General features: G+C 42.7%; 2 protein-coding genes across 9 annotated transcripts in view; both read left to right on the forward strand.

The window, feature by feature from the left end:
- The window catches only part of bltp3b (bridge-like lipid transfer protein family member 3B), a 31,449-nt gene extending 19,890 nt beyond the window's left edge, over positions 1-11,559 (forward strand). For 2 of the 4 annotated variants that reach the window (XM_026146437.1, XM_026146434.1), the window contains 9 exons: positions 1,933-2,016; positions 2,706-2,854; positions 4,252-4,409; positions 4,496-4,646; positions 5,474-5,515; positions 8,553-8,812; positions 9,208-9,313; positions 9,483-9,640; positions 11,260-11,559. In XM_026146437.1, the coding sequence (XP_026002222.1) occupies positions 1,933-2,016; positions 2,706-2,854; positions 4,252-4,409; positions 4,496-4,646; positions 5,474-5,515; positions 8,553-8,812; positions 9,208-9,313; positions 9,483-9,640; positions 11,260-11,388 (1,237 nt within the window). In that variant the 3' untranslated portion in view covers positions 11,389-11,559. The remainder of the gene's footprint in view (positions 1-1,932; positions 2,017-2,705; positions 2,855-4,251; positions 4,410-4,495; positions 4,647-5,473; positions 5,516-8,552; positions 8,813-9,207; positions 9,314-9,482; positions 9,641-11,259) is intronic. The other 2 variants (XM_026146435.1, XM_026146436.1) reach the window with 2 other exon arrangements.
- A 5,843-nt stretch (positions 11,560-17,402) lies between these two features.
- Positions 17,403-26,887, forward strand: part of anks1b (ankyrin repeat and sterile alpha motif domain containing 1B) — a 282,958-nt gene continuing 273,473 nt past the window's right edge. For 3 of the 5 annotated variants that reach the window (XM_026146084.1, XM_026146081.1, XM_026146083.1), the window contains exon 1: positions 17,403-18,049. In XM_026146084.1, coding sequence (XP_026001869.1) covers positions 17,919-18,049 — 131 coding nt within the window. In that variant the 5' untranslated portion in view covers positions 17,403-17,918. The remainder of the gene's footprint in view (positions 18,050-26,887) is intronic. The other 2 variants (XM_026146086.1, XM_026146087.1) reach the window with 1 other exon arrangement.

The following is a 26,887-nucleotide window of genomic DNA, read 5'->3' on the forward strand; positions in this document are numbered from 1 at the left end:
TAACAAGTTAATCTTTGTAGAATCTTTTCCAGTCGGGAAAGCATGTTAAAGAGGCCATCACAATGTCAACATCCTAACTAATGTTGTACAGATGCTTGTTTTATCCAACCAAGGTCTAAAGCCCAAATTTGCTACCATACAAGGACTAGAATCACACCCATAAAAAAACAAAAACAAACATATCCCCTGAAAGGCCGTCTCCTTGTGTCATCACTTTCATCACTCCTGCTGCGTTTGGATCACTCTCTGGTTGATCTGACTACTCGTTCATGTGCATTTGAGATTTGCCCTGGTTTTCATTTATTAAAAGTGACCCTACAACCTAAATGTAACTTTGCAGGGAGCCAAATGTTACGAACAGGGCTGAGGGGGGATTGTGTTGGTGTGGCTGCACCACAGCTCAGGACGTTCTCTCTCAGGCGTTAAGATGTTACAGCAGGACTCTTTATTAAGAAAAGGATGCCCCCGGTTGTGTTAGTCTTGAAGTGTTTCCTTCAATTTGGATACTCTGTTCTCTTCTGTGCTGAAGAGTGCGCTTGTAGCTGGAAACGGAGCTCTCGTCACCAGGGAGGAAACTGCGAAATTGCAAATATGCATTTGCAGATCAGATCATGGCTTCCATGGAGTAATCCAAATATAACTGAGAAACACAAAAATAGGCCCTTGAAAGTGACAACAGGCAACTTTAAATTGGGATATGTTTCTTTTTTATTTGTGGAGTTCGAAAAAGTTTTGATTCAATTTTATTTATACGACGCCCAAATAACAGCAGCAGTTGCCTCAAGGCGCTTTATATTGTGGGGTCGATTGTACAATAATACAACAGAGAAAACCCCAACAGTCATATGAACACCCTATGTGCAAGCACTTTGGTGACAGTGGGAGGGAAAAACTCCCTTTTAACAGGAAGAAACATTCAGCAGAACCAGGCTCAGGGATGAGCAGACATCTACACTGACCAGTTTGGGTGAGACGAGGAAGAGTAATCAAATGTGTAATTGAGGGGGGGGGGGATAAACAAACTCAAACAATCTTAATGTTTGAAGCTGAAATCTTAATTTCCATATGATCTTTAAAGCTTGAAACATACCACTTAAACCACTTCCAGACTAGTTCAGCCTTCAATAAGTAGTCCAGAAATGTTCAGCTGATGACTTGATTTAGCTGACAGAAAATTAATTGACAGCAGGTTTGTTAGTTAATGAATTGATAAAGTTATTTATGTAGGAAAAAGGCTAAACAATCCCTTTTTTTTGCCCAACTATTTTAGTTGCATGTAAAAGGTTAAAGTGGTTCCGTAGGTGACCGTCATATGAAACTAGTTGTGCCTTTTATAAGAGAGAAAAGCAATGGAGTAAAATATGGGGAGCAGGAGTGTGTAGGCACAGGATAAGACAACGGTACTAAGTGCTGAGTACACCCTTAGCTGCAAACATAATGTCAAAAAAATCAAATATCTATTAGATTTTATAAGTAAACCAGCAAACATATTTTCTACTAGATGATTTGCACCCAGTTTAAATAGCGTTGCGGTGCTGAATCCAGAGAAGTGATCGTATGTCACAGTTGTCAGACTTTTGTTAAATGATCCAGACAGCTTTTTCAGAAAGACCTCTGTGCCTCGCTGTCATTGACCTACATGAGTCTTTCTCTCACTAATTTCATGTCTATTCCTGAACACAAGAGCTGTGTGTCGAATTCCCACATGAGTGCTCGTCAGTCTGAATGTTCAGTCTTCTCACATCACCTGTCTCACTTTCTGAATGTTGGCCAGCCACAAGCTGCTGTCTTTTCTTACATGTGTTTTCTCATCTGCCGTCTGTCGACATTTGGATGTTCTGTGTTTTAACTCATTCATTTCCTTTTCTGCCTCTTGACCTTTGCTTTGACCCATGCGAGGTGTGCGTGTGTGTGTGTTTTCTCTCTATCAAGGAAAGGAAGTTTGTCTGTGGTATCTGATCTCCTCAGCTCCTCAAACTCCAGCAGATCCACCTCCCTTTATTCCATGTCCAACATGTAAGCCACTGGATCTGTGACTAGCTGTGCTAATGAGGGTGTACATGTACCCTGTGTGTGTGTCCTCCTGCTTGCAGTCTGTGGATGAGTACAAATGCAAATGTGTATATGTGCATCCTCTGTGGGCATGCATTTGCATGAGTGCATGTCTGTATGTGTTATTTTTCTCCCCTCTGTTTGCTGTCTATTTGTTAACCCTTCATGGTCGAGATGAAATGGGAAGCTCTTCCTTTGTGACAGTCCCCCCCCCCCCCCCCCCCCCGCCTTGTGTTCTCAGTCTGTCGGGAGCAGCTTTTATTTTTTTGTCTGATCTGAATTTTTCTTGAGATTATTTCTGGCGCTCTGGTGAGGCTAGCACACTTGGTTCTTACGTGACCTTAAACAACACTACACAAAGGAATGAAGCGATATTTAATTCATGACTTGTCGAGTAGGCTCTGTCAGCTCAGAGAGAGCACTGTGGTGTCGGCTAGTGTCGGCATAACACAAACTCCTATCAGATGTGATGAAATAGTTTCACTGGACTCCTTTTTTATGTCACTGTTACTCAGTCTGTCATAAATTTGTCATAACTTAGAATTAATTGCATGCATGAAAATTGTACCTCAAGCAGAAACCGAGTGATCGGGGTGATTATGGTCACTACTGTCACACCTCCTCATGCGCCCGTGTATGTGTGTGTGTTGTAGTGGTCGTTTGATGCGGGATCGCTCCCAGTCCAGTTTCTCTGTGTCCTATAAAAATATGAAGAAGAGCCCCTCTCTGCAGTCCCTGGACAACATCTCCATAGATAGCTACCTGATGGAGGATGGAGACACTTACAGCCTGCTGGAAAGAGGTAAAAATATCGTGTAGTTGCACTAAGCGCCACCATTTTATCCTGACCTTTGGACTTCTTATGTGTTTCATGGAGTAGAGCATATCTCCGCAGGGATTAAGATTTAATGATTTGTGTAGGTGTAGTTGCAGCTTGCTGTTTGGCCTTAAGGTGGCAGCATTGTGCTGGTTGTGCATTGGTGAACTGGATTACATGAGAAAGGAAAAAGTTACACTAATGAATACAAAACATGATATACTATACTGGATCAACAAAATTTAGGCCAACAATGCAGAAGCTGCGTGTGGAAAAAATAACTACAGCCTTAAGGCTTCCACAGGGATTAAGAGGGTAAATAGTAGGCAGGTGCTGTTAATCAGATCCACTTGTAAAAGCTGAGGTTTTGGTAAACTGGGAAGGGTTTTGGGCATTTTTTTCAAACAGTCTGAAGTCCATCATCATACACTGAGTGACTATTTAGAAGTGGGAAACATTCAACACAGTTGCCAATCTTCCCAGGAGTGGATGATGTAACAAATTCACCAGAAGTTCAGACCCCTGCAATGCTCAGATGAACTGTAAAAGCCCAAGAACTGCACTTCAGACACTACAGGCCTGTCACAAGACAGGTTCATGTCTTAAAATTTCAAGTTCATGACAGCATAGCTAGAAAAAAAGACTGAACAAGTACGGCGCGTTTGGAAAGGTTGTCAGGACAAAGCCTCTTCTCTCTAAAAAGAACATGGCAGCACAGCTTACACAAACCACAAGACTTCTGCAACAGTGTCCTTTAGACAGATGAGACCAGAGTGGAGGTGTTTGGACATGATTCACAGCCCTATATTTGGAGAAAGCCTGACACAGCATATCAGCACAACTGCTGGGCGATGATTTGGGCATGTTTTGCAACCATAGGACATGGGCACGTTTTGCAGTCATTGAGTCCAGCTAAAGCTTGGCCCAAATTGGATCATGCTACAAGACGATGATTCCAGGCAAAGTAGCTAATTTACAACAGAATTGCTGCAAAAGAAAAGAATAAAGGTGCTGCAGTGGCCTCAACCTGATTGAGCTGCTGTGGTGGGACCTTAAGAGAGCTGTGCATTAACGAATGCCTGCAAACTTCAATGAACTAAAGTAGCAGTGTTGTTAAAAAGGAGTTGCCAAAATTCCTTCTTAAGGACTTTGAGACACTGATTAAGTTGGACAGAAAAAGGTGAGCTCAGTTATTGCTCTTGTAGGTGGTTCTGCAAACTATTGAATCACGACATGCACTTAGTTTATAACAGATCCTTTTTATTATGTGTTATGTAAAACGTTAGAGTTCATCAGAGGGTGTATGGTTCTCTTTATCATGATCATACATGTGTTTATTTGTCTGTGTGTGTCACATTTGTATTCCTTTATGTACTTTGCAGACGACGTGTCCATCTCAGGCTTCAAGGACGTCATCAGTGAACAAAGCACCGCAGAGAGCGCCATCGAGGCAGCGACTGGTCAGGAGCACGAGGGGGGAGAGTCCCCCGACTCTGCCAGCGCAGCATCACAGAGCATTGATGAGCCCACCAAAGATACAGTAAGAAACAGTGGTTTTGGGATGAACAATAAAAAGCCAGCATGCGCAGCTTATTCGATTTTTAAATATGTATTCCTCACCTCCAGGTGTCAGTGCTGGTGTTGAAGGTGCAGTCGGTGTGTGTGGGCATGGAGGCCATGGGCGAGAGCACAGCCGTGGCTCTGGAGGTGGGCCGGGTCACACCCAGCCAGCTGGGAAATGTCAGCCTCAGACAGTACCTCAGCAACCGCAGCCTGGGTAAGAAATGCAAGTCGGCTACGCGCATGTTTTAAAGTTTTGTCTGAGAATGAGCATGAGACAAACAGCTTTTCATGTGAGCTCTAATTATTTTTGAGTGTTTTTTTTATTTAAATGTTACAAATGCCAAACTATCACATGAATATTGCCACATTGTCAATTGATAATTAGCAAAACCAGTGCTAATACGTAAAATTGTGTGCACCTGTGTTTGTTAATGGATTTAGACTCAATCCAGCTACAGCTTTTTTTTGTGGCTTTTTATCCTTTTTTTTTTTTTTTTTTTTGAGGAGGTGGAGGGTGGAGTGTTTCAGAGAGTAAGAGGGATCATTAGGACAGGGAGAGGAAGGAACATGTGATAAAGGTCCTGGAAAAGACCATCAGGATACTGAGGCGACACCTGACATTAAAAAAAAATGTTGTTCACATTTGAAATGATGGGGTGAACAGCAGCTTACATCAGGACATCCACGTTTCTCTCTCAGCAGATGCCAGTGAAAGCAGGAAGGTGATATATAGAGAGTGTTGGGGGAAAAAAGACGTTTGTTCTCAGTTACAGCAGTGATTTATTGATCATTTAAGGCTTTGAGTGCTTCTCAGATTTGAGAATGAATTGCCATCCTTGGTGGAGTTTCTGGGACAAAGCCAGACATTTCATGGCACATCCCTGTGTGATGATTGGTAGATGAATGCAGCCTGAGTCTGAATCCACTTATCTTCTCAAGTGCACACACACACACACACACACACACACTCGCACACTAACAGCCCACCACTACCAACCACCCCCTTCACCTTTTTTATTTACCCTCCATAACTCCCCACAGGTATGGTGTGTTCAGTACCAATACCTGCACAAAGCAGCCAAGGTAACTGCTGCGTGTTAATGCGCCATCTGTAGCCTAGCGTGCATGCTTGCATTCGTGCCTCTTTTTCCATCTGTGTACGTGTTTCTTTGTTTGTTTGTGTGTGTGTGTGTTACGGTTTGCAGGACTTGCTCAGTGGCATGCGCTGCAGATGCAGACGGCGTGTGTTGCAACGCATGAGGAGTGTGTGGTGCTCCTTTTTTTTTTTTTTTTTTTTTTTTTTTTTTTAGCAGCAGCAGCAGCAGCACGGGGTGCTGATGTGGTATTGTGTGTGTGTGCGTGTGTGTGTGTGTGTGGCACTTAACAGAGGATAAATGTGACCGTAATGGAGTGAGTGGTCCCATTATTTGCAACATTAGGCCTGCAACCTTCAAATCTACGCACATTCGTGCCATATTTAGGGTAACAGCTACTTTTTGTGCTGACAGCTTTAACCCCAAATCCTCCCATCCTTCCTCTTTCACCCTCTCTCTCCATCCTCCCCTGTTTTTTTTTCTTTTTCCCTCCTACTACCTCATCTCTCCACTGCAGCAGACTTTGCAGTTTCAGTCCAGTGATTCAGGCAATGAGAGAAATGCCAGCTTTACCCCTCGCCTCCTCTCACAAAAGCTATCCTACCTCCCCCCCTCTTCCTTCTTTGTTTCCCTCCACCTTCCTTTTCACTCTTCCCTCCAGGTCCTACTCCATCTTCCTACTAATCCTCTGTCATTCACCCCTCCCTTTCCTTCACCTTTCCTTTCCTTCATCTCTCCCCCTCTGTAGGCCATTTCCCCTCCCCTCCCTGTCTTATCACAGTCATTCAGTTCTTGGCTGCCGGCTTCCTCGCTCTCTCTCCTCACCCACTCCCATCTTCCCTCTCTTCGCCTCAACCCTGGCTGCTCAGGATTGAGAGAATATGCAATTTTATCTGAGGAAAAGCTGACAGAATTCGGTATGTGTGTGTGTGTGTGTGTGTCTTTGAGTGTTTTTGCTAGGCGTGCAGTTGCCCTACAGTATTAACCTTCTCCTGACTGTCCTTTAGAGGGAAGCGACGCGCTTCTCGCTGTCATAATAAAAAGAGTGATTTCTTTAAGTGGCCATTTTCATGCCTTGCTAAGTGTTCCTATTGCGACTCTCTCACCTGTTCAAAAGCTTGTCTGTATTTGTGCGCTTGCCCAGTGAACGTCCCCCTTTTGTGTGCTGACGTTGACGACTCCTTGAGACTTTTCTCACTTCACGTCTTCTTTCTCTCTGTACTCATTTTTTTGTCTTCTTTACTTCTGTTTCTCAAAAAAAAAAACAGCAAAAAAATAGGATTCTTACAGTCACATTTTGTAGTTCCTGTAGTCATATTCAAGTCTTTCAGGGGTGAAACTCTTTTTTTCATTAGTACACCAGCAAACCTTTTTCTTTTCAGCTCCTTGGAGCTTAGATGTGCTAGGTGTTTTATTCATATAATAAATAAAAAAGTATTAAATGAAAACTTTTGCTTGTATTTTCCACCAAACCCTCAAGTCCCCAGGCTTTGGAAATAATTAAACATTACAGCTGGAAAGAGCCGATGGGACTGTAAAAGATCTCCTTCAGCCCACCTTCTTAAATCCTTCCGGCTTCTTTTCTTTCGTTCTTTCTTTCTTTTTAACTTTCTGTTCAAGTCCGTCTCCCACTCGTCTTTCTGATGTTATTCTTCCTCTGTCTTTTCATTCATCCCACCTCTTACTTTGAGCTTGTGTAAACCTGATATTAAAATTCACCCTTTATTTAGAAGAAGTAACCGTGATGACCTCGAGATGTTTTTGACACATTTTAAGAAGTAAGGAACGTCCTTAAACTTCACCGTGACAACAATGTGAGCATATTAAACTTTATTAATGTCTTAAATGCCCTGCTCAATAGTGCCTAATAGTGTATAGTCCCACCTGGTGGGTGTTAGCAGTGGATCCTTTTCATGATGTAGTTTGCGGGGTGACACCTCTGTGGAAATCACCGATGCTCAGATTTGGTTGAAGATAATTCGAGGTTCAGTGCCCAAAGCTCTTTGTGACATTCTTTTAGTGGTTCCTGAGCAGTTTTTGGTAGTGTGACATGGTGTGCTTGGTCTGCTGCAGTGTTTTGATGGGTGGTAAGTGACATCCACGTGAATGGTAGCACCCAAAGAGTCTGATGCTTCTTGATTTTTCAGCCCCAGCATTCGGATGGCAGGATGAGAATTAGCTTAAACAGCAAGAAAGCATGGATCCATCCTGCCTTGTATCAACAGCTGCGGGTAGAGTAATTGTTTGGGATAATAGTGAGTTTTTCTGGTGCACTTTGGACCCCATAGTATCAACCGAGCATCATTTAAACACCACAGCCTTCCTGAGTATTGTTGCCGACTATGTCTGCCCATATTGTACCGACTGTTTGATGACTGCTTGCAGCAGGATAACATGCAATGTCACAAAACTCATTTTAAACTGGTTTCTTGAGCATGAAAATGAGTGTCCTTTACTCAGATATCTCCTACTTCCATCCACTGGATAAATCTGCAGCAGCTGTTTGATGCTGTCATGTCAGTATGAACCAAAATCTCAGAGGAATGTTTCCTGCACCTCGTTGAATCTGTGCCATGAAGAGTTAAGTTGTTTCTGAAGCCAAAAGCGGATCAAACCAAGTACTAGCAAGGTGTACCTAATAAAGTGACTCTACACTGATGTTGAGAAAAGGGAATGAAAAAGGAAAAAAAGAGAGATTTTGGCACCATCTTTTTTTCTCTGACATAAATTTGAGACCAGTGTTCATAGTAGGTTCAAAAACATCTCGAGATAAAAGTTTGCAGTCAGCTAATATCAGCTGATGGTTTGACCTGATTACACAGAGAGATTAAAACGGTCCAAATCTTGAATTAGACAAGAAGTGAAATGTTCTTCTTGTCAGATTCCTGGGCACTTTCAAAAGACACACCAGCCTTATTTCATGTTGGGTGGATTTTAATGTCGGGTGTGTTTAAGCTGACTTGTCTTATCTCCAAGCTTCACAAATGTAGCGTTGATGTTAACAGCTTACATGTCTTCCTTCCCAGCTGGCGGCGAGACCAGCTCTGCATCCATCCAGGGCCTTCACGGTCCGGCGGTCCGGGCTCGGCTGGAAAGCGGGCCCTGGGCCGCCGCCCACTCCCCGTTGGCTGAACGTAACGGTTTCCTCCAGCTGCAGCTTCACGATTACACGGCGAGCTTCATGATGTCCTCGCTCCGCAACCTTTCCCTTTTCCTGGAGGACGACTCGGCCTCCCAGGTGCTGCCCATGGAGATCAGCATCAGGGACACACACATTGATTTAAAGGTGAAAAGACTTATTTCAGTTTCGTACTTTGCAAAGTTTGTGTTTTACCCCGAGGTTACTGTTGCAGAACACCAACAGAACTGTTTCAGTGGGAAATTTGTCTCATTGCTTCAAATCCAGTTTTACTAATGGAGCCCATAACTCACTGCCTCAGACTAAAGCACTCTCTTGTTATCAAGTTAAATATTTTGAACAGTGGCCTAATTGGCATTTGGATTTGAACTAAAGGTTTAATGACACAGAAAGAAAAGGCCTTTCTACTCTCTGTTTGGTTCTTTCATGGTCAAGCAGCTTTGCTGTGAAACTGATTTGAGAAAATGGATTTGGACTAAACGTCTCCCTCATTCTGTCTCTGGTACACTCAGTCCCAACAACATGTGCTGTGTCTCCTGCAGGATGATGACCCTCGTGATAATCCCAACTCGGAGCCCTCGCCGGTCATGCTGCACATCGACAGCCTCATCGTACACAGAAGAGACGACGGGTCTTTCTCTATAGGAGGTGACAAACGTGCACGCATTTTCATCTGCCAGATATTTCCACCTCCACTCCAGCGCTGATTCACTGCAGTTATATAAGATGACCTATTAAGTGGCTTTTTAAAGTCCACGCTCGCTGCATCCACACATCCGAACTCCCTCCTCTTCTCCCTCTCTCTTTTTCCTCGCAGTGGATAGAGCAGGAGAGGCCAAACCCAAGCAAGCGGCCTCAGTGATTGACAGCTCTCTGAGTCCAGTCCCTGAGACTGTGGGCGGCATCTGTGGTGTTTCAAAGGCGACGCAGACTCAGGCTCCGCCTACAAGCCCCCCTCCATCTGACAAGGAGAAGGTGAGAAATACGGCAAAACACAGTGGAAAGAGAGCATAGAGGCAAAAATAAACAAACACCACATGTGCAAACAGTGTTGATGTTCATGTTTTTGTTCTTCTTCTTTGTCATTTTCTCCTACAAACAGCTCCAAATGAGAATGTTGTTTCTTTCTGATCATTCTGGAGGCTGAAGCATGGTGTGCCAGGTTTTGCTTTGGTAAAGCTATTCCAGTTCTGTGTTTGGCTTCAGCTTGTTTCACAGTGGGAGTGATATTTAGAAACTTAGGAAAAGCATTGCATTTTCAGCCAGATCTACAATCTACTCGATGCTTATTCATTGCCACCAAAATAGCTAAATTACCTTTTAAACTTTATCCCACGGCGAGGGTCTGTTTGGAATTACAATACTGTTTAAAGTCTTGAGTCTCTCTGCATTTATTTTTGCTGGAAAAATGGAAATTAGGTGCAGCAATTTATTGACCACCTTTATTCTTCAGCACAGCCTGAACTCTCTTAAGCAAACTTTCTTGTAATTTCTTTAAGTAGTCTTCACAAATAGTTCTCCAGGCTTCTTGAAGGACATTCAAAGTTCTTGCTTGGATATTAGCTGCCTTTTGTTTTGTTCTTTGTCAAAATGATCCCATGTTGCGTCAGTAATGGTAAGGTCCAGGCTCTGAGGAGGCCAGTCTGAACCCACTGCCAATCAGGTGCTTTCCAGATACAGATATTGGATGGTGAGACCATTTCTGATGAAGCGTCAGTGAACAGTAGATGGATCAGCTGAAGGGTCAGATGCATCTCTCAGGTCCTGTTTCAGGTTTTGACTGGATATTTTCCTATTTCTTAAGGAGATGATGACTTTCATATATAGATAGCTTTTTTTTTTCTCTTCCCCTTTTGTCCTCCACTTTTTCAAGTTCCTCCAATTTTTTTAAAGACACACTGCACACTGTGCTGAGATACACTGAGCTTTTAGCTAATAGCTCTCTGGGGATCACCCTGTAGGTGCAAAGCTACTGTTGATGAACAAATTGTGTTTTTGAAACTGGATGTTAGTAACAAAGAGTCTAAATGGTCTCTGTCCATTTCTTCTATTGATTAAGACTGCTTTGAAATATTACCACAAAATCTGTCTCTTTGCAAGCACAATAAAAAGAAATGAGAAATGACTCAAGAATTTTACATCATACTGTAGGCAGCTAAGACCTATTGTCTCATCTGGCTTTTTGGTCACGGCTAAAAGACAGAAGTCATTATGTGCAAAAGCCACACTATAGTTCAGTGGAATCAGACACGAAAAGCCCCTGAAACTGTTCACTGTAGCCGTTGCTTGTTCTTCTTCCTCTTTGTGGTAAAACTTGCTGCAGTCGTTATGTTTTCTGTTCAGCCCAACTTTCCAAAGAAGCAGTATTTCTCTTAAGTTTTTGTATAAGCAGCGATCCCTGGGAGGGTATAATAAGCCTACCGATGAGACACCTGAACGACTCCATACCTGTAGGGAAACTGAGACTGGAATGGTTGGAGCTGGCTGATTAACAGCAACTGAACTGCTGAGAATGTCAGCGGTCAATGAAGGATGAAATGTTCCATATTCTGTATGTGGGGCAGATTGTGATGTTTATTTATTTCTTCTTTCAGATGCTGATCGAAGAGAATGAGTGTTTAAAGGTGGAGCTTTCCCGGGCAAAGATGGCGCTGGCTGAGGCTCAGATGGAGAAGGACTCGCTGCTTCACCGACTGAAGAACCTCAAAGTCAGCACCAGCTAGACCGCCACTCTCGAAGACCCTACAAGTCTCGCAAAATGAGAAGGAAAAGAACATGATTTTTTTTTTTAAACTACAATGGGGGCTCCCTTTTCACGAGCCACCGCGTGACTTCAGACTTATACAAATAAAACAATCCCGAGTCTTTGACGACTCTGAGAAAACGCATTTTTACACACTCGTCATCTGTTTTGTTTTCCACTTTTAATTGCGGACAATTCACACGTTTGCAGCGCTAAGAAGGATAAAATGCGCACCTTTGTGTGTTTGTGTGAGACAGCAAGAGGATGAGATTTCTAACTTTGGTCGTGCCTACAGAAAACCATTCCCAGAAACCTGCTTCTGTTGTTCAAGTTTCAATTAAAAAAAGCATCCCAGCTTTTCGTCAGTGAGCGTCACTCAGACCTGTAGGCATGGGGAAACGCTGAATGTCGTATCTTCAGAGGAATGTCTTACTTTGCACTGCGCTGAAATTCGATTTGTAATCCAGCGCTTTCATATTCAGAGGGGAGCGACGAATCATGTTCCTGCTCGTCCTCGCAGCGTGTACAGTGTATATTGTGCAAGAATGGGAACACATAACTATTTTCTACAGAACTTTGAATGATTTTGCAGTGATTCAGTTGAATGAGTGTATGTCTCAGTCAGAACAAGCATTTCTTTACAAGTAAAGTGTGAATTTCCATGGCTTTGACACCAGTCTGTTCCTCCCCGCCCGCACCCATTCCCATTTATTTTATTTTTTTTAATTATGTGTAAATAGCTCCTTAACATGTGCTGCACTTTTAAAACTGAGGCAATGTAAATACAACAATCAGAACTGTGAGAGAAAAGTTGAGCCGACGAGTAGAGACAGTGGAAATAAACATCCACTCTGAGAAAAGAGGAAAATTAGGGCACCGTAAAGCTGCCTGATTACTTAAGTGTAAGTGTGTGTGTGTGTGTGTGTCTGTCTTTATGTGAATTTTCTAATCTGCCATCTAATGTAATTTTATTTTATTTTATTTTCCGTGGACGCACAAAGACTATCTGTTCATGTGCCCATGCCTCACGCTTGTGCGGCTACTTTAGGGGGAGTGACTTTTCTAACAGCACATGCTTCGGCACAGCACAAAAGGATAGTTTTTGGTGTCTGTGGATTCGGAACATTAAATCGGTCTGAAGGTGCATTTATTCATTTCAGGATGTTTGTTTTTTTTCTTTTTAATTTAAAACAATGTTTTGATTTGTTTGGTTTCCTGAAACACAGCTAGTTGCCTCCACGAATGAGCGATTCAGACTTGAAATTAGATTTTTAACAGAGCTGTCTTCTTAAAGAGGAATGTTTTACTTTACGTCTGCGTTATTTTGGCCCATTTTTCCTAGACTTTTTTTTTCCCCCCGTGGGGGGAAAAACTATCTTAAAAAAAGAAAAAATACACACGTAATAATAAGTTGTATTTTTGTCTGTCAAAGCTGCTGAAATACTCACAATAATAAAAGGTATCCGACTGAAAAGGTTTCACTTTTTCTAAGTGTCGGGTGTGAAGTTCTTTGCAGACATCTTTCTCGGCTCATTATGAGACTTCCCGTGCCTACGTCTAAAGCTCATTACTTAAAAATGTGAAACACAAACTGCCATGAACAAACAAAACACACTGACGTTGTTCTTCGGTCTGTGAGCATTTGTTTTGGAAAAAGACAAAAACGCTGAGCTATGTTTTAAAATGTTTTTATAATGGTGAATATGTTGATCTAAAATATTAAGATCAACATATTCACCATTACCTCATTGCTTATTAGTTGCCTATTCATTCTTTATTAAACTCACTATCAATCCCATATTAATTGCTTTCTCTATTTGGCCATTAAATAAGAGTTTTCCTTCATAGAATACAATGTTACCATGCTTTGCTCCGTCTGGGCCTTTTAAGGTGGAGGAACTGTGAGAGTAGATATTTCCTTTAATAGCGCTTAAAAAAAAAACGCAGCCTATTTTTATGCAACTAAACTACAAGCATTAAGAGCTCCAATTTCAGTCTCTATGACTGTTTCTGGCTCGATGGTGAAGTTTCTATTTAGTTAATGGCCCAGAGGGTGTGCATAGAACATGATTATGCTTAGTAGGGCATTATAATTGTATGACAACTATGTAATAAACAAATAGAAAATGAGCGCCATAGCACAAAGTTTTACCAAACGTTAACTCCGACTCTTTAACACTGCATTAACCTAGCACTGTTACAGTATGATAGTTTGAATCCAGCAGGGGCAGAAAGATGTTTATATGTACGCGTCTTTGTCTTATCCCTTGTCAAATAGTTGTCGTCTTCAGCTTCAGACTATTGAGGCTCCCTCTTTAGCTACCAAACTTTAAAAGCTGGACTTTAATCACTGTTGGCTAATAAGAGAAAAACCACATTGGCTGATTTAATACTGGAGCTTTATAGTTTCTTTGCTTTCCTGTGAAAACCTAAGAAACTGTCTTTCTAAAATGGGCAGTTTCTCCTGGTCTTTTAGTGCTTCAGCGATTTCTGCTATTTCTACACTTTATCTCAGCCTATACAGGAGCACTACATATTTCATTTTTTTGTATGTGAAAATGTGTTGTTTTTGAAGCACAGCCGTATAGCTCATACATCTACAATTTACACAGCAGCATTGTTGGCCTCCTAAAAATCACCAAGACACCGGTGACCCTTCAAGGGTCAAAGTTAGGTTAACGACTGCCCCTTTTTGATTGATTCTCACACAAATTGAAAAGGCTTTTAACAAAATGTATGTGACTTGATTTGAGAGGTAAATTTATGTAGGTGCTAAAAAAATTGGCTGGATGAATACAACAGGCACGCTGGTGTCAAACGTATCTAACACATGTTTATATGCAGTTTAAGTGAAAAATAACAAATTAAAAACACATAAAAATTCATTCTGACAGCACAACCGCAACATAACTTACCCTAACTGCTCATTCATTTGTGTGTGTGTGTGTGAGTGTGAGTGTGTGTGTGTGTGTGTGAGTAAGTGTAAGAAATACTGCTAAATATTGAAGCTTGGAGGGTGAAGCTCTTTAAATAAGAGTGCAGCCACTTTGTCGGCTCAAACGTGCTGCACTGAAGCGCTGCAGCAGAGCGTTTGGTCTTTGTGAACATAAATGGTCATGACATTTTATGGCTGGAGAAGTGCAGTGAGTCATAGAAGGACATTAAGTGTTCAAGTGTGTGTGTCTAAGAGACAGAAAAGTTCTGCTCTCCTCTGCTGTTTACATACTGCAGCTTAATGTGTCTGTGATGACAGCTACGTCACAGTGCAGACCCATTTATGTAAGCAAAGTTTACACGTTCACTTATATAGTGCGTGCGTGCGTGCGTGTGTGTGTGTGTGTGTTGAGCAGAGTGCAAGGATTGCCAGCTCCATGTGCGGCAGGATTGTGGGAAATAGGATGAACAAGAGGGGCATCAGGTTGAGTCTCGGCTGAGTGCGAAGTGCAAAATCTGTGTCCAACACCCAGTGTGGCTGCAGCTGCCTCTTCACTGTTTCATCCTCTGGTTTTAGTTCAGCGTTGGAGCGATCCTGTGATATTTTATACAATGATAGTGTGCAGGTTTAATAAAAAAACTGAATTATTATAGAAGCATTATAGTATTGCAGAAGAAATGGGTTTTTTTTGGTCTTTTTTTAAGAGGAGCATTTCAATTTCAGCTTGTGCCACGCAGTCTATTGTTTTCAGTCATACTAGTGGCACCTCTTATGAGGAAGGAAATGACAGTCTGCTGGTAGGTTCACTACTTTGAACAAGATTAATATAGACTCTTCGGCCACTTAGGTACATCAGCTAATTACAGAAAACTGAGGTTGTATTTCATACAGGCTCGCTAAAAGCAGACAATAATAGACTGAAAAACATTCTAAGATCAGAAAGCTAAAGTATTGCCATCGTGTCTTGAATCAACGGTTCAGACTGGTGGTAATTTAATGGTGTGAGGGATACTTTCTCAGCATACTGTGGGCTCCTTAGTACCAACTGTGCATCATTTAAACACCAAAACATACCTGAGTATCTCTTTATGATCAGTGTACCCATCTTCTGAAGGCTGCTTCCAACAGGATGGCACCATGCATGTCACAAAGCTCAGATCATCTCAAACTGGTTTCTTAAACATAACAATGAGTTCACTGTGCTCAAATGGCCTTGACAATCACCAGCTCTCAGTCCAACAGAGCATCTCTGGAAATTCACATCATGCATGTGCAGCAGACAAGTCTGCATCAACTATGGGATCCTATTGTGTTAGTACGGACCAAAATCTCTGAGGAGTGTCTCCAGCAACTTGTTGGGTGGGTGTACCACAAACAATTAAGGCAGCTACAAAGATAAAAAGGGACCCAATCCAATAAGGTGTACCTAATGAAGTGACCAGTGAGAATATCTCATGAAGTAGCACCTGTATTTTCATGAGTTTTTGTTTTGTTTTTTGTAAAAAGCAATTTATGTATGCATTTGGCACCTCAGGGCCACCATACATTTCCACCAGCCTAAGCTTCTACATGTTCACAAAGTAAACAACATGTGATCATGATGACATGTGTTTTTAAATGATTATTTCACATCTGCAGACCTACACATTACTGGGATATGTATGTCACATAAATACTGTATAATCAATAATAGTAGTAACCTGTGCAAGCAGAGGCTTGATCCAGCTCTCTCACTGAGCAGCATCATGTAATCACTAACATGTGGGTGCAAGGATGACAGTAATATCATAAGTCTGTGCGAACAAAGAGCTTGTTTTCCCCCATCGCTGCCGAAATCTGCTATTGCTGACCTGATTTCAGATCAACAGGTGACACTGCAGCTGCAGGTGGAGTGCTTAAAGGCAACATTTGCTTCTAAATTCCAATTTAGCAGGTCCAAGCTTGCACCGACCTGCAGAGTGGGGGCGCAGTGGAGAGGGTGGAGGGAGTCTCAGTTTCCCAGGCTGTCACATCAGCAAACATAAGAGAAAAAAACGACAAATCCCTCCTCTGCATTCACACAAACTCTGCTCTAGCATGACTGCGGGATATTTTAGGAGCTCACCTGCTTCTAAATCTATTCAGCAGTGACGAGAATACACTGTCCGCACAGAGGAGGAGTGCGCATGTGCAAGTGTGCCAGAATAAGTTTGAGGTGTGAGAGCGGCAGCGGCTGCTACTGCCGGTGGCTGCTGCGAGTGTGAACCTAACAAAGGCATAGCCTCCCGTTGGTGCTGTAGCATCGTCATCCACGCCCAGACTGTACAGTAAGTCTGCCAGTCAGGTAACCCGTGGTAACAGAGGAAGCACAGCAGGAGTGCTTTCAAAATAAAGGCTTAGCATCGCATAAGTGATAAGGGACAAAATCTAATTAGATTCTCTTCCGTACAGGAATAGCATAATGATTTTAGCTTATTTTATCTCCAGAGTGTTTATTAGTAAGCACCAGAAGCAAAAAGGATTTGAAAGAAGGCTTCTAATTAACAGCCGATTACCCCAGGGGGACCCAGTACTCCAGGGGGCCATTAAAAAAGTACTAATTTAGCAGTAAATGTGTTTGGGAATAAGTGCAGCAGAAGTAAACATGGCTCAGAAATAATAGTGATTATTTGTATAAATGATTAGCCCCAAATGAGTTCTGCTGCTTTGTTTAGGGTGTATAATCATATTGTGCTTTGCTTATATTGAAAGCTAAAGAGCAATTTGCTCTCCTAAATACTGTCATAAAGTATCTACCGGGCCTCAAAATAGATCTAAACAAGTCGGTATTTATTCAACCTAAATTCTGTCTCCATAATGTAGCTATTGTACCCCATAACAGCAGTTAATCTTCTCGATTTGGAGAAGTTTTTTTGCTGGCTTCCAGCTTTATCTGGATCCAAAACCACTCAAGTGTGAGATGTAGAAGGATTTAGGATGAGAATAAAATAAGTTGTTTTATTTTGTAAGCAGGAAAAGGAAGCCCAGTGTTTGACGACAGGTGAGTTGACGTTGAGGTTCAGGCGACACAGAAAAGCACCGGGCAGTGCGCTTGGTTCGCAGGAGAGGAGTGCAGCTGGGGGAAGGACAGCTTGTTGTGGCGGCGGATGGAGTTTCACCTCCCGGCTGTTACCGGCAGGAGCGTCAGAGACGAGAAGCGGAGGGGAGTGAGAGTTGGGAGTGAGAAGGAGTTTGTTTTTCCTTTTTGTCCCCCCTCTCTCTTTTAAACCCTGGTTACTCTTCACTTCACACTTCAGGGATTCGCTTCGGTTCTCCCCGCTGCTCCTGATTGCACTGCACCGGGGAGAAGTGCAGTGAAGCGGACCCGTGCATGCCCGTGAACTTAGGAGAGCAGTGCGCGCCAGAGCTGATCTGCAGCATCAGTAACACCTATTTCCACCGTGCAGCAGCAGCAGCAGCATGCAGTGATAGGAATCCTTTCTGATGCTTTCCCACACCAGACAGTGAAGAAAGGTGTCGGGGGTGGGAGGAAAGGAGGCGTATATGGGAGATTTGTTGGATTTCTATTTCCTTGTCGTTGCAAACTTGTGTCCGGGATGGGGAAGGAGCAGGAGCTGCTGGAAGCCGCCCGGACTGGGAATGTCGCCTTGGTGGAGAAATTGTTGAGCGGAAAGAAGGGAATACTGGGGTCAGGCTCCGGCTCCATCCCTCTGCCCAACCTACTAAGGTAAGCAGCCTGCTTGAATTTGCTTCCCATGACCGCAACAATGTCCGGAGGGGCGGGGAACCCCGGAGGGGGGAGTGCTGGAGGGGATTCCACAGGGTGGAGGGGTCCACTCTGTAAAAATTAGGCACATTTTAGCTTCATCTCAGGTCAGTGCACGAGAAATGAGCCAAGAAACCGCAGCTCCAGTCAGCCAGCCCTCCTCTGAGCTGCAGAAAAAGACCTCCGCACTGAACACTGTGTCAGCTGCTCGGTACCACCACAGGGCTTCTCGGAGACAATAGGGGTGTTTAGGGGGCTCTTCGTGTTCGGTTGCAAAACCCTGCTTGACACAGGAGGGGAAGAGGAATGTTATGCAAAGTCCAGAGACCAGCATGTGAAGCAAAGTGCACTTTTAAAGCCACACAAACGAGCATCAGGCCAAATCATAACTAGACACAGCACCCTATTATCCCAGGCAGAATTTGTCAATATGTGACAGTTTAATGGGGAGTCAGCTCCTGTCCTCTGCTGATCCCACGACTGGGTCGAGTGTTTAGAGAGGGCGAGAGAGTTCCACACACTAACAGAATGCAAGTGTTTGTAATTTTCAGTTCAGTCTGTTTTATATATGTTTTTGTGCAGCTATGAGGTATTTCCGGGAAAATATTATTATTGCTAAACTGATGCCGGTGTGGTATTTATATCGCACCATGGCCTTTTATTTTATTTTTTTACATGATGCTGGGAAGGCCTGACAGGCACAGCGTCCAAGTTGGCTTTGAAGCTGCTCTGCAGCATTCATGTGCTTCTTTGTGAGAAGACAAATGGTAAACAAACACTGGATCCTGTAACAAAAGGGGATGTGGATTTCACTCGAACTGGCTGCTTCTTCAAACACGAAGAGGTACGTGAGCGGTGTCAGGAAATGCTGTTTGTTGTCAGGTTAACAGGTGGCACTGTGTTCAGAGGCTCCAGATTTCACCTTGTAACCTTGAATGATGCATAACAGGTAAATTCATTAGTTTCGGTATGCTGGGGCGTGATCACATTGTAGCGTGAAACTACAACCTTTAAATGACCCCCCCCCCCCCCCCCCAAAAAAAAGGTTTAAATCTCCCTTCCAGAGCAACTGCTGTGGTTATTATTGTCCTCCTCCTGCCCCTGCAGCCGCTCCCTGCTCGCTTTTCGGGCCCAGGCTGAGCCAGGTGATTAGGAGATCAAAGAAGGGGGGCGTTTGGGAAGAGTACAGCCTCAGGCTTCCCGAGCAGAACGTCTCATGACTGGGATAAGGTCGCATGCTTGCAGGGGGAAGACAAACCAGTCCACTACAGGTGTCAGCACCTCTGTCAGGGTCTTAAAGAGTCCTTATTCAAATAGAGACATCGTGATTCAAGTTCTGTTTAATTAGTCAGACGTTAGCTACATTCGAAGACAGCCAGATCTGAAGATTAGTGTCTTCACAACCCAAAGAAATGGGAGAGACAGCCGTGCTTTGAGACATTCAGCCCAAGTGTAAAAGCACAGAGAGGAATCACAGCACATGGTGTCTGTTATGTGCAGTTGGTGATAATTTCTGCAGCCCTTGTTGTGTGAATAATACATGTAATAGAAAAAGAGAGAGAAGCTCCCCGCTGGCTGCAACAAGTTGTGATCAAGACAGGACAGATTTTTGCTTCACTCCTCATTATGATACCTGTGGTCATGTTCTGCATTTAGTTGATCCCATGTATTTGTGTTCTTCTGTTTTTGGATGCTAATTTCCTCTCTGAGATAATAAAGTAACTGACTTTTTGTTTAGGTAGAGGAAGGAGTTGGTGAACCTGTTTGCTCGCTCTTGTTCTTCTTTTTGGTTCATTGGTGGCAAAAGTCTTCTGTAGTAGAGAGCCGGCAAGTGAAACACGAGTGTGTGAGGACAGGAGCCGGCTGACTGAACGTTCACAATTGGAGAGGATGTTGTCTCGTTAGAGTAATCCATCCACACAACCATACATTTATTATCTTCTGCTTATGCAAAGTTGGTTGTAGTAGCTACATGCTATTCCAGTTCATCCTCGGGGATCCCAAAGTGCTCCCATGAAGTGTTAGATGAATTATATAATCTCTTCAGTGAGTTCTGAGGGTGTCTCTCTAGATAGGTGAGGAAAATCTCCAAAGGAAGGCATCAGGGAGGCAACCAGATCAGATGCCCAAACCCTCTCACTGTGATTCTATTCTGAGCTCCCTGCGGATGTCTGCGCTCATCATCTCATCTCTAATGCTGAGCCAAGCAACCAACACAGGAAACTCGTTTCAGCTGATCGTATCTGCAAAAGAGATGTCGCGATACCAGAAATGTAGTCATTATGGATGCCAGTAGAATTACATGATTCTCGATAGCCAATCGGATACTTCAACAAAATGATTACTCAGTGTACTTAAACATAACCTCCATCCATCCTCCTCCTGTCACTTATCCAAGTCTTCTAAACCAGCCATGAGATATAATCTCACCAGCGTGTCCTGGGTCTGCTCCAAGGCCTCCTCTAGGTGAGACATGCCCAGAACACCTCACCTGTGAGGCACCTGCCACCATTCTGGTCAGATGCCCGAATTACCTCAACTGGCTCCTTTCAATGTTGGGGAACGGCAGCTGTACTCTGAGCTCCTTCCGAATGGCCAAGCTCCTCACCTTATCCCTAATGTTGAGCTCTGCCATCCATCAGAAGAAGCTCATTGATCATGTTGAATTAAAACTCCCCTTGAATTCTCAGAAGAGGTCTGGATATTGGGCTTTAAGTTGCTTTGCCAAATTAGGAGTTTTTCCTGCTTTTCACTACCCAGAACTTGTGACCATAGGTGAGAGTTGGGATGTTGTACATTGGTAAATTTAAGACGTTTAACTTGGGATATACCCAATTCACATTACTAATATTTATTTTGGTTGTCGCCACTACACGTCACTGAATTTCATTGACTGATTGATTTGATTTCCATGCTTTCTGGTTAGTGCATCTCTGCTACTCTGTTTCTGTGTGGACTTTCCCTTCGTATGCCCGAAACCCTGTTCATGGTGCTGTGTTATGGATTCTTCGTTTTGTCATATTTAAAAGTAAATTAACATTAGTTTGGACGATGGCGTTTCTTTATCCTGTCTACAAAAATGTGTGTTGATAAAAGGGATTTAACTAAACAACGACACCCAGTTTATTACTGTCTGTATCTCATCTCTGATGTCCTAGAACTGTACACATTGTTCCGTATCGTGTTTACTTTATGAATTAGGTTTGGGAGTTTAATTTATCGAAGAGTGAAAAGCCAGATTTTCCACTGAGGGGGTGGGGGTGGTAAGAGGTGGAGTGTTTAGGTCATTACAGCATGAGAAACAAAGCGCAGTAGCTAGAATGAAACATGATTAATTTGAAGGGTGAAGTCGAGGTCAGTCAGATGCATTATGGGTGGAAATACTGTATGTCTACAGGTCATTTTCAGTGAGTTATGTCTGCTGTTACACATACTTGACTTTTATTCAATCAAGACACAGGCCCCTGAGGAGATGCCTGAAAACTCCCATAGGCTACACACACACAAACACGCAGACACGCACAGATGTGGCAGTCTTGTTAGAGTCATGTGTGTGTGACCAGATGTGTGACACACCTCCTAATAGAGAGCTTTTTGTGCTTTAGCAGATGAATGAGTCAACAGAGAGGTCATAGTGATCGGAGGAGCGAGTGCAGGCTAATGTTGTGGGAATGATCTCCAAAATCGATGCATACTTTCCCATCTTAAGGCCTCTGAGCCATTCACGGCATTCCTAAGTCATGAGGTTCCTCTGAAAGAATCGCACTAAACCGCCAAGTGGGACACGAACATTAGGCGCACACGTACTGTATAAACACACTAGAGGAGGATGTAGAGAAGGCGATCCTTTGCTGCAGTTTTGTGGCGTGGAGTGCTCCACATGAACACACGTGCACGGTGGAAAATCAATAGTGGATGATCTCATCACTCTTTAATGGGCCACATTCTCATCTAGATGACCCGTACTGTACACGGTGGCTGGTTTGTCTGTGCTGGGAGGGAACAATAAATAATAAAAACCATCCCCGAAACACTTACAGCTGCACGTCCTTGTAATATTTACGTTACATAATGTTGCATAATTTACAGAGAGCCTGTATTAGTGGCACATCAGAGTTTTGTGAATATGAAAAACAGACCTCGGGGATTGGTCATGTCTGGTTGAAAGCTGAGCTGCTTAATCAAATCAGTCCTGGCACTGACACCAAGCCAGTGACTCAGAGTGGCCAATGTCTAATTTTAACAAATGTGCCTCCTCTTTGTGGCAGTTGTTCAGAGAAGACAAAACCTTTTATCATATCCTTTTTTTATATGAAATGCCATGTCCTGGTTTCTGGCTTTTAAACCTATTCTTTGGTGTTTTTTTTTACCTTACTCATTGTGCATTTTTTTGTTGGACTTGTGACACGCCAGCTTCACTTGTCAGAGTTTGCGCTGGTCCTCATTTCATATATTTCGCTGAAGCTGTGCATTTTTGTCCTGTTGGAGCATTAGCATCTAATCTGATCACGCCACGTATGTAGTTAACGTGTTATTCAATAGTGGTAGACAAACAGCTTCTGTGCGTATCAAATGCCCCAAAGCAGAACTATCTCTAGATAATGGCAATGCTAAGTTCTGAAGGTGGCTTCTTCTTTTTTTGTGGATAGTTCCTTTTTATTCAGTTCAATTTAATAAAACTTTATTGATCCCGAATGTTGGCCCCGAAGGAAATTGGAACTTAAAAAGGAAGAGAAAGCAAAAAATAACTGGTTTAAATACATTTGGCCAATATTTCTAAACAGCAAAACTCCAACTTTTTCCATAAAGTTGATTTTTGGGGGTGAGCAACATAAATTAAAGAGCCGTTTGGAGTATTTTTGAATACAAAAACAAGGCTTCATTATATTATATTATATTATATTGGACTGTCTTCTTTGAAGTAGTAAGATGCTGCATTGTAAATGTTTTATTTAAGCAGGTTGACAGTCTTTATTTTTTAATGAAGAAAAAAAAAAAATCAAAATGATAGTGTGTGAGTCTCTGATACTGCTGTGAGGGGATAAAGTATCAGAATGTGTACTTTTACTTCAAGCAGTGTTGCACATGGGCTGATATTAGCACTGAAGATGAATTTGTGATGACATGCTGTTATTGTACACATCATTTTCTTTGTGCGGTGCCTCATAAAGAGAAATGAGGATAAATGCATGCGAGACAGAGTATTGACTCTGATGGGGTGATGGTGATTGAAAGCTGATACGCACAAAGAGAGTGACTCATGATTCGGCAGATGGCGGATGATCCCTCTTCACTCTCGCTCGCTCTAACTCAATAACATTAGGGGAAAGCCCTTCGTGTGTGTGTGTGTGTGAGGGGGGTGGGGGGATAGGTGTGTTTACTTTCCTTCTCCTTAGCAAACAGACACCCCATAAGAGGAGAGAAGTGACTCCCAGAGGGCACACATGCACACACTCCTCCTGTATGGGCTGTCTGTTTTAATTGGCATCCTCACAGGCGGTCTCCCTGGCTTTTATTTTCTGATTCTTTCCCGTGCTTGTGTTGGAGTTTTTAGGCGGATCACTCTTTTTAGCACACAGCATGGGGCTCTGTGTGTGTGTGTGTGTCTGTAGCTGTATGACATGTTGTCCAATGAGGATGAAGAGTGAGAAAGAAACCCACAAATCTGTTTATTTTTCTCAAGTTGCTTCACAGCCGCAGCACTTCGGCTCTCTGTTTCAGGAAACGGAAATCACACAACCAAAACCCAAGTGTGGATAGCAGCCCCTTTGTGCTTGGATGTGGCTTTTTGTGAGACTTAAGTGTGTGACATAACCATTATCCTTGCATAATCACTGCTAGCATTCACAGATGTGTGTTTGTGTGCGCAGAGCAGTAAGGGTGAGAGCTGATGGAGGAATTGATGAGCTGCATGTGGTGCAGGCGACATGGACTGGTCAAAGGTTAATTCTGGAGAATGCAAGTCATTTAAGGACATAGACACACATGCGCACACACACACAAACATACAGACTCACAACTTAAGAGTATTTGTGTGTCGTTAGTTGTTGTGCATATGGTTTAAGCAGTTGGTTAACATGTCCTAAATATTCATCCAGCCACAGTGAGGCCAACGATTACCAATATATTCACCGGGAGAAACTCCCATCACATGAATGTGTGTGTTGTCATGGAGACCTCAACACCAGGGCTTTGTTCTACATAACATTGACCATGCAACTGCAGGTCTTCAGGGACCTGTAGGTAAATTAAAAAAATGATTTAACAAGTTGAATTTTTAAAGAGGCAAGCCGCTAAATTAGAAAAATAAAATGAGGAGACTCGCTGGACTCTGCCAGTTGCAGATATGATATTGATATATTTGTCCAGATGCTGTATGGAACTTGGCTTAAGCAGTGCTTGTGCTGATTGGTCTGCTCAGTTTTTTAAATTATTCATAGGTCATATATTGAAAAGCTTGCTGGAAGTCTCTGGACTGTGGAGAGAAGGAGGAATATCCAGAGAGAAATCATTGGTGGATTTGAACCCAAGACCTTCTTGCTTTGAGGCAATAGTGCTGATGGCATCAATAATATAAAAAAGTTAAAGATTATCTTTCATTTACATAGCTATTTTCTGACCCTGCACTTGTTTTAAACTGCATCAATGCAGGAAAATGGGAGACTCAGCAAGCAATGAATCAGTGAAAACACAAAGAAGGAAATACTCTTGTAATGATCACAGTTGGTATTATAGAATTGCATGAGCAAGATATTTTAGAAGATTTGGGTAAAATTTTAAATCCCACAATAGTTACAGTGGGGCAAAAAAGTATTTAGTCAGCCACCGATTGTGCAAGTTCCCCCACCTAAAATGATGACAGAGGTCAGTAATTTGCACCAGAGGTACACTTCAACTGTGAGAAACAGAATGTGAAGAGAAAATCCATGAATCCACATGGTAGGATTTGTAAAGAATTTATTCATAAATTAGGGTGGAAAATAAGTATTTGGTCAATAACAAAAATACAACTCAATACTTTGTAACATAACCTTTGTTGGCAATAACAGAGGTCAAACGTTTACTATAGGTCTTTACCAGGTTTGCACACACAGTAGCTGGTATTTTGGCCCATTCCTCCATGCAGATCTTCTCGAGAGCAGTGATGTTTTGGGGCTGGCGCCGAGCAACACGGACTTTCAACTCCCGCCACAGATTTTCTATGGAGTTGAGGTCTGGAGACTGGCTAGGCCACTCCAGGACTTTCAAATGCTTCTTACGGAGCCACTCCTTTGTTGCCCGGGCGGTGTGTTTTGGATCATTGTCATGTTGGAAGACCCAGCCTCGTTTCATCTTCAAAGTTCTCACTGATGGAAGGAGGTTTTGGCTCAAAATCTCACGATACATGGCCCCATTCATTCTGTCCTTAACACGGATCAGTCGTCCTGTCCCCTTGGCAGAAAAACAGCCCCATAGCATGATGTTTCCACCCCCATGCTTCACATTAGGTATGGTGTTCTTGGGATGCAACTCAGTATTCTTCATCCTCCAAACACGACGAGTTGAGTTTATACCAAAAAGTTCTACTTTGGTTTCATCTGACCACATGACATTCTCCCAATCCTCTGCTGTATCATCCATGTGCTCTCTGGCAAACTTCAGACGGGCCTGGACATGCACTGGCTTCAGCAGCGGAACACGTCTGGCACTGCGGGATTTGATTCCCTGCCGTTGTAGTGTGTTACTGATGGTGACCTTTGTTACTTTGGTCCCAGCTCTCTGCAGGTCATTCACCAGGTCCCCCCGTGTGGTTCTGGGATCTTTGCTCACCGTTCTCATGATCATTTTGACCCCACGGGATGAGATCTTGCGTGGAGCCCCAGATCGAGGGAGATTATCAGTGGTCTTGTATGTCTTCCATTTTCTGATGATTGCTCCCACAGTTGATTTTTTCACACCAAGCTGCTTGCCTATTGTAGATTCACTCTTCCCAGTCTGGTGCAGGTCTACAATACTTTTCCTGGTGTCCTTCGAAAGCTCTTTGGTCTTGGCCATGGCAGAGTTTGGAGTCTGACTGTTTGAGGCTGTGGACAGGTGTCTTTTATACAGATGATGAGTTCAAACAGGTGCCATTCATACAGGTAACGAGTGGGGGACAGAAAAGCTTCTTACAGAAGACGTTACAGGTCTGTGAGAGCCAGAGATTTTCCTTGTTTGAGGTGACCAAATACTTATTTTCCACCCTGATTTATGAATAAATTCTTTACAAATCCTACCATGTGAATTCATGGATTTTTTTTTCACATTCTGTCTCTCACAGTTGAAGTGTACCTCTGGTGCAAATTACTGACCTCTGTCATCATTTTAAGTGGGGGAACTTGCACAATCGGTGGCTGACTAAATACTTTTTTGCCCCACTGTATATAACCATATAAAGCTAGAACATATAGTTATGCTATTGAGAACAGTTGATCTTATTGACTTTATATTGGATTTGTGTCTTTTTGCAAACAATAGCTGTGCTTACGTGACTAAATATGATGGTAAACTGAATATATTAGCACTTGTGACTGGATGATAAACAAAAAACAATCTGAGTTGATTTGTAATTGTGTTGAAAACATATGAAATTAGATTTCAAATTTAAGCAACATGTCAATAATTTAATTTTAGCTGGCCAGGATTATTATTATTTTATTATCTAGATTTCTATTGATGAAAAATTGCTGATGTCTCGAATGATCGCATGAGTAGGAATTTAATTGCTGAAATAAAAAACTGACATTCTAACAAACACATCTGAAAGGAGCATTTCTTGCT

This window comes from Astatotilapia calliptera, chromosome 17, assembly GCF_900246225.1.
Source record: "Astatotilapia calliptera chromosome 17, fAstCal1.2, whole genome shotgun sequence".
NCBI lineage: Eukaryota > Metazoa > Chordata > Actinopteri > Cichliformes > Cichlidae > Astatotilapia > Astatotilapia calliptera.